The sequence below is a fragment of the Phascolarctos cinereus genome, unplaced genomic scaffold (assembly GCF_003287225.1).
Source record: "Phascolarctos cinereus isolate Bilbo 61053 unplaced genomic scaffold, phaCin_HiC Scaffold_5;HRSCAF=322, whole genome shotgun sequence".
Taxonomy (NCBI): Eukaryota; Metazoa; Chordata; class Mammalia; order Diprotodontia; family Phascolarctidae; genus Phascolarctos; species Phascolarctos cinereus.
Genome location: NW_027555958.1, coordinates 127,764,574 through 127,777,045, shown reverse-complemented (window position 1 = coordinate 127,777,045; position 12,472 = coordinate 127,764,574). Strand labels below are relative to the sequence as shown.

At 36.7% G+C, this 12,472-nt stretch overlaps 1 protein-coding gene across 1 annotated transcript in view; it reads left to right on the top strand.

Annotated features, from left to right (window-relative positions):
* Positions 1–12,472, top strand: part of LAMA2 (laminin subunit alpha 2) — a 790,327-nt gene that overhangs the window by 473,975 nt on the left and 303,880 nt on the right. The window contains exon 15 of the mRNA XM_078155150.1: positions 8,866–8,977. Within this exon, the coding sequence (XP_078011276.1) occupies positions 8,866–8,977 (112 nt within the window). The remainder of the gene's footprint in view (positions 1–8,865; positions 8,978–12,472) is intronic.

The following is a 12,472-nucleotide window of genomic DNA, read 5'->3' as shown; positions in this document are numbered from 1 at the left end:
AGGATGCTGTGGTCAGAAGTATTAAATCTACGGAATGGCCAAGGAAAATGAAGGCTGAGAGATGGCTATTGTGTGGATTTAGCAATTGAGAGACTGGTTTCAATAGTGATACCAGGCTGAAGGGATTCAAAAATGAATGGGTGATGAGAACATGCAGCATTTATATAGCGCTTCAAGGTTTTCAATATGCTTCATAAATACATGTCATTTTATCTTCACAATAAGCCTGGAGATGGATGCTATTATTATCCCCATTTTATAGATAAGTAAACTAAGACAGAGGTTAAAGGTCTTGCCCAGGGTTACACAGCTAGTAAGTTTCTCAGATCATTTTCAAAGTCATGTCTTCCTGTCTCCAGGTCTTGTACACTGTCCACCACACCATCCTTACCTGAATACAAGACAACCCTTGAAGACTGGGTCACGGCCTGGATTCTCTGCCACTTCTATCCACGTGCCCAGTATATTTCTGAGCAAGAGACAGTCATTTTCCTTGTCAACATGAACCAGTCTTTTTGTGACCTTGCTCTCATCCTCTTTCATCCTTTAGTAGCTTCGACTAGCAATGAATACATTTCTTTCATCTTCATTTTGGCCTCTTAGCCTATAAACAAGCCCATATCATTCCCATCTTGGGGAGGGAAAGCATTACTTGACCCTTTCATTTCTAGCTGTCATACTAAAACTCTCCTCCCTTTCAATGCTGAAATCCTAAAATCATCTACTTGAGCAGTTGATGCAGCACACTAGTGCCCACTTGTCAGGGATACCATACAGAAATTCTTGTTTTGGGATGTGCTGGGGCAGAAAGGACTCTGAGGTCCTTTTTGGATTCAGTGAGGTTTCCAAATTAAATATTATTAAAGTATTGTCCAGTAGCCAAGATGAGTAATCTTTGGCCTGGAAAAGCTTTCCACCATAATGGTTTTTGTCTTTACTGCTTTAGCATTACCATAGGATCTAATGATAAGTGGTGGGGTTTGAAACTGAATACAAAATAATGTGTACAATAATGAATGGAAATAGGAAATGTTTTTTAAAAGTTTCTTAAGAGCCAAATCTCAAGGGAGCTTGTGGTATTGAACAGAACAAATATTAGCAGCCAAAATGATTTTCCTAAAGTGCAAATCTGATCATGTTACTCCTCTACTCAATAAAAGCAAGTGGTTTCCAGGTACTTCTGGAATAAAATATTAACTTCTTTTTTTTCTGATTTTTTAAAAAAATATTAACTATCCCAACCTACCCATCAGGCCTCATTGTGCAATACTCTCCTCCATGCACATCGAAGTCTGGCTAAATTGGCTTTTCTGCTATTCTTTATATATCACACTACGTTTCCTACTTGGGTATATTCCAGAGGCAGTCCCCCCATGCCTAGAATACACTCTTTTGGTATCCTTTGATTCCTTCAAGCTTTACATAATGCACAACTTTTTACAAAAAACATTTCCTGATCCCACCAGCTGCTAGAGCCTTCCTCAAAAATCACCGTCTAGATATATTTTGTATGTAGCTGTGTAACACCTTTACTATCTTACCCTGCTAGACTGTAAGCTCTTTGAGGGTAGGAGCTATTTTGCTTTTGTCTTTGTAATGCCAGCAATTAGCATAGTACCTGGCCCATAGTAAGTGCTTAATATGTCTGTTGCTTGACTAATTAGGAGAAATCAACATCCTGTGAAGGATTCTGTAAGGGAAGAGTTGTGAGTAATCTTCACTCCAATATCAGAGCACAATATCAAGGCATTTGATCTAGCTCCAGTTCTAGCTATATTAGCTTGTGTCATTTTGCCCTTTCCTTTCATCAAATAAATATATCTTGTTTGTATTTGGAAATCAGAAGCAGTAATAGTTAGCTTATGTATTTGCCTTAGTTGACAAGACTTGGATAGTACATTCATTTCCAGAATTCAGGGCACCATTACTGTCACCATTATGGATTTAAATGATTGCAGTCTGACATAGAAGAATGGAAATGACCACATTGAGAGGGGGAAAAAATAAACTGCAGTTTTCTTCAACGGGCAACACTTAAAATTGTTAAGCACATTAAAATCACATTTACTAAATAGCAGAACCTAATGAACACTGGAAATTCAAATGGAACACTGGAAATGCAAATGTGGAATATTACTGGCTAAGATAGTTACGTGTAGAGATTTCTCATTGTTCAAAATGGTTGTGCAGATTAAGGAAAAGAACATCTGTTCAAGAGGCAAATGAAATTTGGCAGTTTGCTTATGGTAGTTTTCCTTATGGATCTTTATTTTAAATGTTTTCTTAAATTTTTCTTTCTTAAATTATTTGACTTTGAACATGCTTCTACCTGACTCATCTATTCAAAAGGGTTAGGGATAGAGATTGGGTGAGGAAAATTCCTTTACCAATACAAGTTAATACTTTCTCTGTAGCTTATAATCTTAGAGACTTGCCTAAAGCAGTGAGAGGTTTAATGACTTAGTCACACAGCCAATATGTGTCAGAGGCAAGACTCGATCCCAGATTTTCTTGGCTTCAAGGACAGCTTTCTATCTACTACTCCATGTGGCCACTTATTTGTAAAAGCAGCAAGTGTCACTCTGGAGGTTAGAATTTTGAGGGCCTTTCTGTTACCGCCTTGCTTTGGGATGAGGGCAGATCTGAACACTTCTCAGACCTTCCTTTCCTACCTCCTTCTTGGAATGGGAAAAAGATTAAAATCTAAACCCCAACAAATGCTTTTTTCTTTCCTTTTCCCTAGAGATATGATCATTCCTATCCTTTTTTCGGTTAGCTCATTGCCTAGGGACAATATAATGGCCTTCAGGTCCATGAGCATCTTTCTCAAGTTTATGGAGATTATATAAGATGAAAAATTATTAATTTGTTAACAATAACTTGGATTTCCATTGTTAATAGCTTGGAAAACTCCTAACACTTCAGGCAGAGATTTGGTTTTATAGCCTAATATACATTTATTTTTTTCTTTATTTTTAATGGCCATCAATTATAGATCCTCCAAAATTATAGAATTATATCTAAGAGGCCTGACCAAATTGGATGTCTCATGGTCAATTTGACTTTATTTTGCTCTTGTCATAATTGTTATGGTAATTAATTGGATGAACTGGAGAAGCAATTGAATTTGACCATAAAAATGCCCCAAACTTGACCATGACGTGGAGCATGTGACCATTCATTATGGGCACTTAGGGCAATGATTTCATAAGGACACCAAGAAATCAATAGTTCCTTCCTAAGAATAAATACCTAGGCCTTCTCGGGTTTCCCTAATATTTAAGCAAGTTAACTTTGTTATATCAAACAATTTATCTTTAATTTGCCTTATTCTCTCTTTTTGTGAAATGTTTACAGTGTACATTGGAGATTATCTCTCATCTAGTATATTAGGCATTTTATCATTCTTGAGTGCTGCCTGTGATTCTCCAACCTCAAAGTGACCTCTCTATCTTCAAATGTTACTGAAATGTTTTGTCTGGTAGCCTACTTTTCTCTACCACATGTTACCTTTATCATACTTATCGGTGTGTATGCCATACTCTACATCCTAATAGATGATAAGGTTCTAGGAGGCAAGAATTGCATATTTTTTTTGTTGTCTTTATGTTGCTAACACCTCGAGTAATGGATTTGGTCTGCTTTCAAAGAACAGGTTATCTAAAGATTGAGATTCTTACTGATAGTAGTTTGGTAATTTCATGATAGTTTCTTTAGATACAGTAGCTCATGAAATTAATAAAAATATGAACTAGATCAAGTCCTAAAGGTTTTCCCCTTCTAGTTCTAGAGTTATGGTGGCAAGAGTGACAGAAAAGGGAGAGGAGGGTGCTAAGAATTATTGTTTTTAGATTTTCTATGAACATTCATTTAGCTATTTGTACTCTAAAAGTGAGATGTTTGTCCTGTGACTTACAACATAAACTGTAATCAAGGCAAGTCAGCCAGGATTTATTGAACACTGATTATTTGCCTGGCATTGTGCTAAACGCTGGAGATACAAAGAAATGCAAAGCTACTCTCTACCCTCAAGGAACTTAAGAGGGGGTAAGGAGGATCCCTGCATGGCAGATCATAGAGAAAGTTTGGTTAGTCAATAGTACAACCTAGAGAGGATTGAAGACATGGTTGGCCCCAGCATCCTCCTTAAAACAAAAGTTCTGGGAGGAACCAGCCAATTAGAGGAAGGGGCCACAGGGACAAAGGGTATTTCTAGTGTGAGAAGTCCAGGGGTGAAGTGAACTTCCAGGGTTAACAAAGTCTGGAGAGTTAGGTATGCACAGCCTGGAGAATAATAAGACAAGAAGATGACAGGAACTGAATCTTGATATTTTTACTATAAGTTAAGCCAAAAGATTAAATAGAAGGTAAATGGATGGATAGCTCACAGGTTTTCTTTGGAGAGCCAAATAAAGCATTTCTCTGGAGAATATCAAAAGATGGAAGAGTAGGAAGGAGTAGTACAGCATAGGGTTTTTTTTTCCACATCTACTCAAACAAAGACATAAAAAATTAACCATACTAAATCATAACCAGGAAACCCAAGGGAAAAAATCACAAAAAGTCCATTTTTCCAGCCCAGGTTGGCATAGGAAGATAGAGGTCTGCAGACACCAAGGACATGTTTAATCCAGAAGGGCATAGAACTGGAGCCTGGGACTAGAAACTAGGACAAGAAGAGGTAATAGATCCAGAAGTGATAGGCCTGAGGCTATGAACCAGGCAATGAGCTGGAACAGAAGTGAATAGCAGTGGTGTGGCTCTTATATTTGGCATCCAACCCAGTATGAGATAAGCAGCTGATTAATGAGGAAAAGGGGCCCACACCAAGTAGCAGCCGGCAGTTTCAACACTCTGAACCTGAAAAGCCTTGCAATAACCTACTGGAACTCAAACCAGGAGCAAAATCTCAATTATGACACCCAGACCAAAATTGGGATCAGTTATCAGACTTCATCCTATGTCAGACCTTTTGGGGTCTACTGAAAGCCTGAAGATTCCTTGCCAGAGCTATTCCTGAAATTCTTAAAGAGCATAGCATTCAATACCCAGGGGAAAAAAAGGAGCAGCAGAAACAAAGAAAATACAAAAGTCTCAGATGATACTTCTGGGAGTACAGAGATCATGACCCTGACATGATCTTATACTTGATGAAGTCCCAATTCATAAAGTAAGACTGGAAGAATGAATGAACAAAAACTCCATAACATTTTATCTTAAAGTTATTATAAAGAGTTATTATGATTACAGAGACATCCAAAATAAAAACCAAGAAGAAGGGAATGACTCCAAAACCTCTACAAACAAAACTCCAAGGGGTGGAAGGGCGGGGAGACACGGCTTGGGCAAAAGTTCAACTAGAATTCCTGGAAGAGATGAAAAATTTGAGTTTGAAATGATTTATCATAATTAGCAACAACAGTAATAGCTCACAAAAACACTAGAAGGTAGGCACTATCAATATGTCCATTTTACAGATGAGGAAACTGAAGCAGACAGCATTTACGTGATTTGCCCATACTCATACAGCTAGTAAATGTCTGAGGACAGATTTTAATTCAGGTCTCCTTGATTCCAGATTCAGTGCTCTATCCATTATGCCATCTTTGACGAGTAAATGAAATTAAAGTACTAGGTGAAAGAATTAGAAAAGAAATATAGAGTTATGGAAGAAAGATCTGGAAGGAGTATTAACAGATCAGCACAAAGGGTACAAAACCTTTCCCAAGCAAGACTCCTAGAGCATTAGAATTTGAACCAAATAGATGTTAACGACTCAATAGGACAACAAGATATACTAAAACAAAGACAAAAGACTAAACAATAGACCTGGAAAACAGATTAAGAAGAGATAATTTGAAAATCAATGGACTACCTGAAAGTCATGAGCAAAACAAGAACCTGGACATCATATTTCAAGAACTTACAGAATTTGAGTTTTAAGAGACCTCAGTACAAAAATGATATCAGTGAAAATTCATCTTAGTAGCATCTTAGTAATAATGATATATTAATACATTGTAAATTCATCCATAATTTTTGTTGTTGCTATTATAATTGTTGTTACTATGCAAGTACCCAGGTCTGAGCCCTGGGTTACATATATAATGTTAAGAATTATTATTTTTATTGTTTTATCAGATTTATCAGTATTATCTTGGAATTTTAGAGGTTCTTGACTGCAAGTTTAATAGTACGCAACACTGCAAAAATTAAGCATTTCTTCCCAAATTCAAAAGTGGACTAAAATGCCATTAACTAGGATTTTAAGTAGATAGTATGCTCATGTGTTAAAGAATCATTAACAAAGGCTAGGTGCCTTTTGTTTCTTTTTGTTAAAAGAAGTTGCTAAATATTTTCTTCATTAATTTTTTTAGCAGTCATTGAAAATGTGTAAAGAAAATATTTCCTTTTTTTAGATAAAAATGAACTAAGGCAACTGGATTTTTGTTAACAGTTGTTATAGTGTGAGGATACTAATTGTTGAAACATTTTGATTTCAATAATAGCATTTGGTCCACTTTTAAATTTGAGCAAAGATATTTTCAGTGGTATCAACCTCTAAAAGTCAACAGGTAACTGGTGAACACATCCAATTAAACATTATTTTTATCTGGACACCATTTCATTTGGTCAGGACCAACAAGACTTAATTGAAATAATGCTATCAGTACACAAAAGTATCAATTTCCCAAAATGGGACGGATGGACTGAGTCACCATATCATAGGCCAGTGAACTTGGCTTTGATTTCTGACCAAATTCCAGAATATATTATTTAGAGGAATGGTTTGTGGACATTTAAAGAGGAAGTAGTGAAAAAATAAATGAAATAAAAGTGGTGATCACTAAGAGCCTTGCTAGCTTCATCAAGTATAAGTAATGCCAGGCTAACCTTATTTACTTTATTATCAGGGCTACTAGACTGAGAGATGATAATGATGATGATGATGATGATAACTAACATTCATATAGCACTTACAATGCTCCAGGCAATGTGCTAATAACAACATTAAAATTATCTCATTTGATCCTCACAACAACCTTTCGAGGCGGGAACTATTACTATCTCCATTTTACAAATGAGAAAATTGAAGCAAACAGAGGTTAAGTGATTTGCCCAGGATAACACAGCTAGCAAGTGTCTGAGGAGAGATTTGAACTCAGTTCCTTCTGACTCTAGGCCCAGTGCTCTAACCGTTGTGCTACCTAGCTGCCCCTGATCAGAAAAAAGCCATAGACATAACTAGATTTCAAAAAAAAAATTGACAGTTATATTCTTTTTTGGGTCTGGAAAGAAATGTTCTATTATAATTAAGGAGATTTGTGACAATTTAGATGAGTTTTCATTAATGGACAAATGTCAATGTGGAGGGAAAATTCTAGTGAAATATCCCAAGTACTTGTACTTGGCCTTATGCTATTCAACATTATTTGAATAAAAGCATAGATTTCAAGTTAATTAAATTTTTATACCAGAAAAAGATGAGAGGGCTAGGCATCAAGTTAAATGATAGGATCAGTTTGCAAAACAACCTTGACAGGCTAGGGAAAGAGTTTGATAAGATAATGTTTAATTAACATAAATGTAAAGTCTTTCATTTAGATTCAAAAAAATCAATTGCACAGGGATAGGAGCAGAGGAGAAATGGTTAGACAACAGTTTACATGAAAAAAAATTCACTATGATTCAGTAGTGGGATTTTGTATTGAATAAAGCTAAGGCAATATTAGGCTTCATTAAAGGAAATTTCATTAAACTATATCCAGTTTGAGAAAGTCAGCAGTCCTGCTGTATTCTTTATAAAAACCATATCTAGAAAATATGGACATTGCATTAAAAAGCTAGGGCATATCTTGATGAGGGCAACCAGAATGAGAAGAGGACTGGAAATAAGGTCTTTTGAGGACTGGTTGAAAGAACTAGAGATGTTTTACCTAGAAGAGAAAAGACTTGGGGAGTTGAATATTTAGAGGGATAACATATGAAAGAGAGTTGCTCTCTTTCTCTTCAAAAGGTAGAACTAAAGAATGGGTGGGAGATGCATAGACATAAAATTATGGCCTATGTAACCACTGAGGTAATAAAATGAGGGAAAAAATCTCCTAGCAATCAGAGCCATTCAGAATCTCAGTGGTCTGCCTGTAGGTAGAAAGTTTCCCTTCAATGGAGGTTTTCCGTCGAGACTACCTGACCAATTCTCAGGTATATTGTAGAGAGGATTTCTGTGCGGTTATAGGGTTGGACAAGATAATGTTAAATACATTTTAACTCAGATTTAATAATTCTGTGAGTTTGAAAGCTGTTGCAATCTGATTTCTGAAAAAAATGATAATAATTTTCTTGGTTTCTTTTTGTGACATGTTAAAGTAAAAACCAGTGATTAAATATTTCTTTGCTCTACATGATCTGCTTTGAAAATCTACAAGACTGTAATCAGGAAAAAATGAAGCTACATTACCAGTTCTTGATGCCAAAATACAATTGTTGTGCTTTAATCCAAAGTGGCAACATTTTCTGTTATAAAATCCCTCCAACTGTTTGCATCTCAGACCACAAAAATAATACATAATCAGAGCTGAAGCATACAGACATAGGCCAAGAATGTACCCCGTGCATTTCATAATGATTTGGCAGTTTTCTGGGAGCACTTTAAACTGACCAGGATTTTCTTAATGTAATAAATATCAAGAGCTTCACAAGCAGTGAATAAATGTTCACTTGTCTTCCTACCCTGTTGAAACCACAACAAAGATAATTGCCTTCATACTTAGTAGACACAGCTGTACTACCAGGTCAACATGTGAATCCTATGAGCTTGCATTTTATGTGTATTCTAATTGTATTTTTATCCCTCTGCCCCAGGTTGAACTCTGTGAGTCTTGAATCAGCTGTGCCATATCCTACTGATGGAGACCTTGCAGATGCAGTGGAGCTTTGTCAGTGCCCTCCAGGGTATAGTGGCTCCTCTTGTGAGGTAGGTCTGTAAGGAGAGTTAAGATATTTTATCTCAAATACATTCTGACTAGGTTATAGCCCTATTGTTTCCAAGAATCTGTCACATTATCCCATCACATATTATATACAAATACATACATCTGAAAGCATAATATTTGATGCTTATTTTCCCAAAACAATGACTCTCAAGTTTAAATTGAAAATATGTTATTGAGATAACCATTCTTTCTGCCATCACACTGGAATCCAGTTCTGGAAACACATGTCGTTTCTTTAAGAATTTTATGAGCTTGTTAAATCATCTCTGTACTTTAAACAATGTGCATGCAACCTACGACTAGAAGGCCCCAGAATTACAGGGGGCATTTCCATCCTAATCATTAGAGGAACTTATCCCTGAAATCCTTTACCTTTCCTTCATTTCCCCAATCCATTCTACATCATGTTTTCTCTGCTTCAGCCCCAAATAAATGCCAATGCATTTCCTAAAGTGCAAACTGATCAGGGGCTCAGAAAACATTAGATTGTGGAAGAAGATCTTACTTCAGCAATTTTTCTACAGCTTTTCTCATTTATATGGCAATGAGATTCTGAAGCACAGGGGTTATTTTTTAGAATACCTGAATATTTTAGATTATACTGAGATTGATGTGTTCTTTTTGTAGTAATATTTTTATTTTTGTAGGTTCTTCCCTTTTGTGCATTTTCTATCTAGAGTAGTGTTGAAAGGCTGCTGAGTATACTAATACCCTAAGTGTGTATAAACAAACCTGAAATCTGCCTCACTTTAACATATGCATATGTCCAGAAGCATAGTAGGGCATGGCTTGAGGTAAATAAGAGCTTAAATCTTTCAAAACCTTTGCCTGCAAGGAAACATTCACTAATGCCAAGATGTTCCACTTCAGGACACTACAAACAGAATGCCATTTATCCAAGTTTTGTAGGCATTTGCTTGTCAGCTCCCTTATTCTTTAAAATACTATATGTTTCTATATGCAAGATAGTCTTACAATTATATTCATGCCAAATGTTTTGTAACTGGAAAACTACAGGGAGTTTGTGGTGAAACCCTGGGTATTCAAAAGTCCATGAATAGAAAAAAAAATAGATAGATACAATTTAGTTCTGCCTATCTGAATTTGCCTTTATACCAGACGGTATATTCTGAAGACTTTATGGCATAATGAGAATGGAATGGATTTAGATTCAAAGGGCTTGTGGTCAAGTCAATCAACCAAATATCAACAAATATTTATTAATTGCCTACTTTGAGTAATGTCTTATTCCCTTGAGGCAAGTGATTCCTTCCGTTTCTTTGTATTCCAGTTGTCTAGCCCAGAGCCAGGTCCATAATAGGGAGGGCTTAATAAATGCATGGTGATTAACTGATTGATATAGATATATATATATATATAGACATATGATTAAATACAAAATGATGAATCTCATTCATGAAAAACATAAGCACCATGGCAGTTTAAAGGAGGGAGAAACTTTATGATTTGAAGGGTTTGGGAAAGTATTCAAGGAGAAAGTAGCCTTGAGCTGGGCCTTTGAATATGTAGGGTTTGCATATGTTGGACAAGAAGGTTATGTTCTGTGGTGTGGCATGAGCAAGATAACTGATGAAATCACATATTACTAGAAGTGTTGAAGTTATATAGCTAGCAAGTTAAGAGACTTTTTAAAAAATATCATCTTTCTTGACCTCTCAGCAGCATCTGATAATATTGATCACCTCCTCTGGATACTCTCTCCTCTCCAGGTTTTTGTGATACTGCCCTATCCCTCATTCTCCTCCTAACATCTTACCCCTTTCTCAGTCTCCTTTTCTGGTTCTTCATTCATGTTATGCCCACTAAATATGGGTATTCCCAAGGCTCTTTACTTGGCCTTATTCACTTTTTCCTCTATACCTGGGCTTATTAATCTTATATCCATGGATTGCTCCCCACCCCACCCTCAAAGGGGTCGGTGGACAGATTTCTGGGTGTCTGTGAATTTGGATGGGAAAAGTGTTTTTTTTTTCAGTTTTGGTATTATTTATTTCACGCATTTAAAAACATTATTCTGACGAGTCTATAGCTTTCTCCAGACTGCAAAGTGGACTATGACAAAAAATAAAAAATGTTAAGAATCCTTGATCAATATCTCTTTTAGTAATTCATTGGCTCCTATGGGTTGGTAGTGGAATTTTTTAGGAACCCAATCACTTACCAATCTGGGTTCCTGAGGTGGGGTCATATAATAACAGAAGAGAGTCAATTAATAGTGAAGCAAGTAATCATTTCTTCTAGACAACTAGGGCAGATTGCAAGATGGATGGCAAGCTATCCTGAGCATGATATAAGGTCTCCATATAGAGAGATATTTAGGGTGGTATTCATAAACTAAACATTATTCAAAGTAACATTGCATGAAACAAAGAAGAGAAAGATGGCTATTCATAAAATACATGTAGTTATGTAAAAATGACAGTATACTTGTTGGAGAAAAATGTATATTCTTAGCTACAAGGAATAGATAAGAGAATTATCATCTGAGCATAGCTGGTCTTACTTAAAGAAATCTGCCCATTGGACCAGAGAGGGAGAAGAACTTTCCCCGGGACTCAGGAATCCTTCACCTTCAGCAGTTAAGTCTTTTAGTGCCAATAAGAGCAGGAATGAGACAATGAAGAATATTACATGCTGCAGCTCGGTCCTTCGGTCCACTTACAATAAAATTGCTGAAGTCAGTATTCCTTGAACAGGGCAATTCATGGTGCAATACCAAGGGAGAGGTTGGGATGGGATCTAAGGCAAAGGTAGCAAGGGGTTATTCACTGGAAACTGTCCGCCTCTCCCTCTACTCCCACAACTGCCAAGCTGGTGCAGATCCTTCTCACCTGAACTAATAGCCTTCTAATTGGTCTCCTTGCCTAACCTATCTCCTCACTACAATCCATCCTGCATTCAGAATGATTTTCCTAAAGTGTATATGTATGACGATAGGGGCAGCTAGGTGGTGCAGTGGTTATATCACTGAGAGTCAGGAAGATTCCTCTTCCTGAGTTCAAATCTGGCCTCAGAAATGTGCTAGCTGTGTGGCCCTGCTCAAGTCACTTAACACTGTTTGCCTCAGTTTCCTCATCTGTAAAATGGGCTGGAGAAGGAAATGGCAAATCACTCTATTATCTTTGCCTAGAAAACCCCAAATAAGATCATGAAGAGTCAGACATAACTGGAAATGAGTGAACAGCAAGATGTGACTATATTCCCTTTGTCAAATAAACTTTGGTGTCTCTCTGTTATCTGCAGGATAAAATATAATGTTCTCTGTTTGGCATTTAAAGCTCTTTACTGCTTGACCCTTTCCTTCATTTCCCAAGTTTCACACAGTAGAAATTCTTCTCCACATGCTCTTCACACAGGCTATTCCATTTCCAATCTCTGTGCCTTTAAATTGGCAGTACCCAGCATGCTCTCCCTCCCCACCATCGATGCTTAAAATCCCTGGCTTCCTTTAAGAA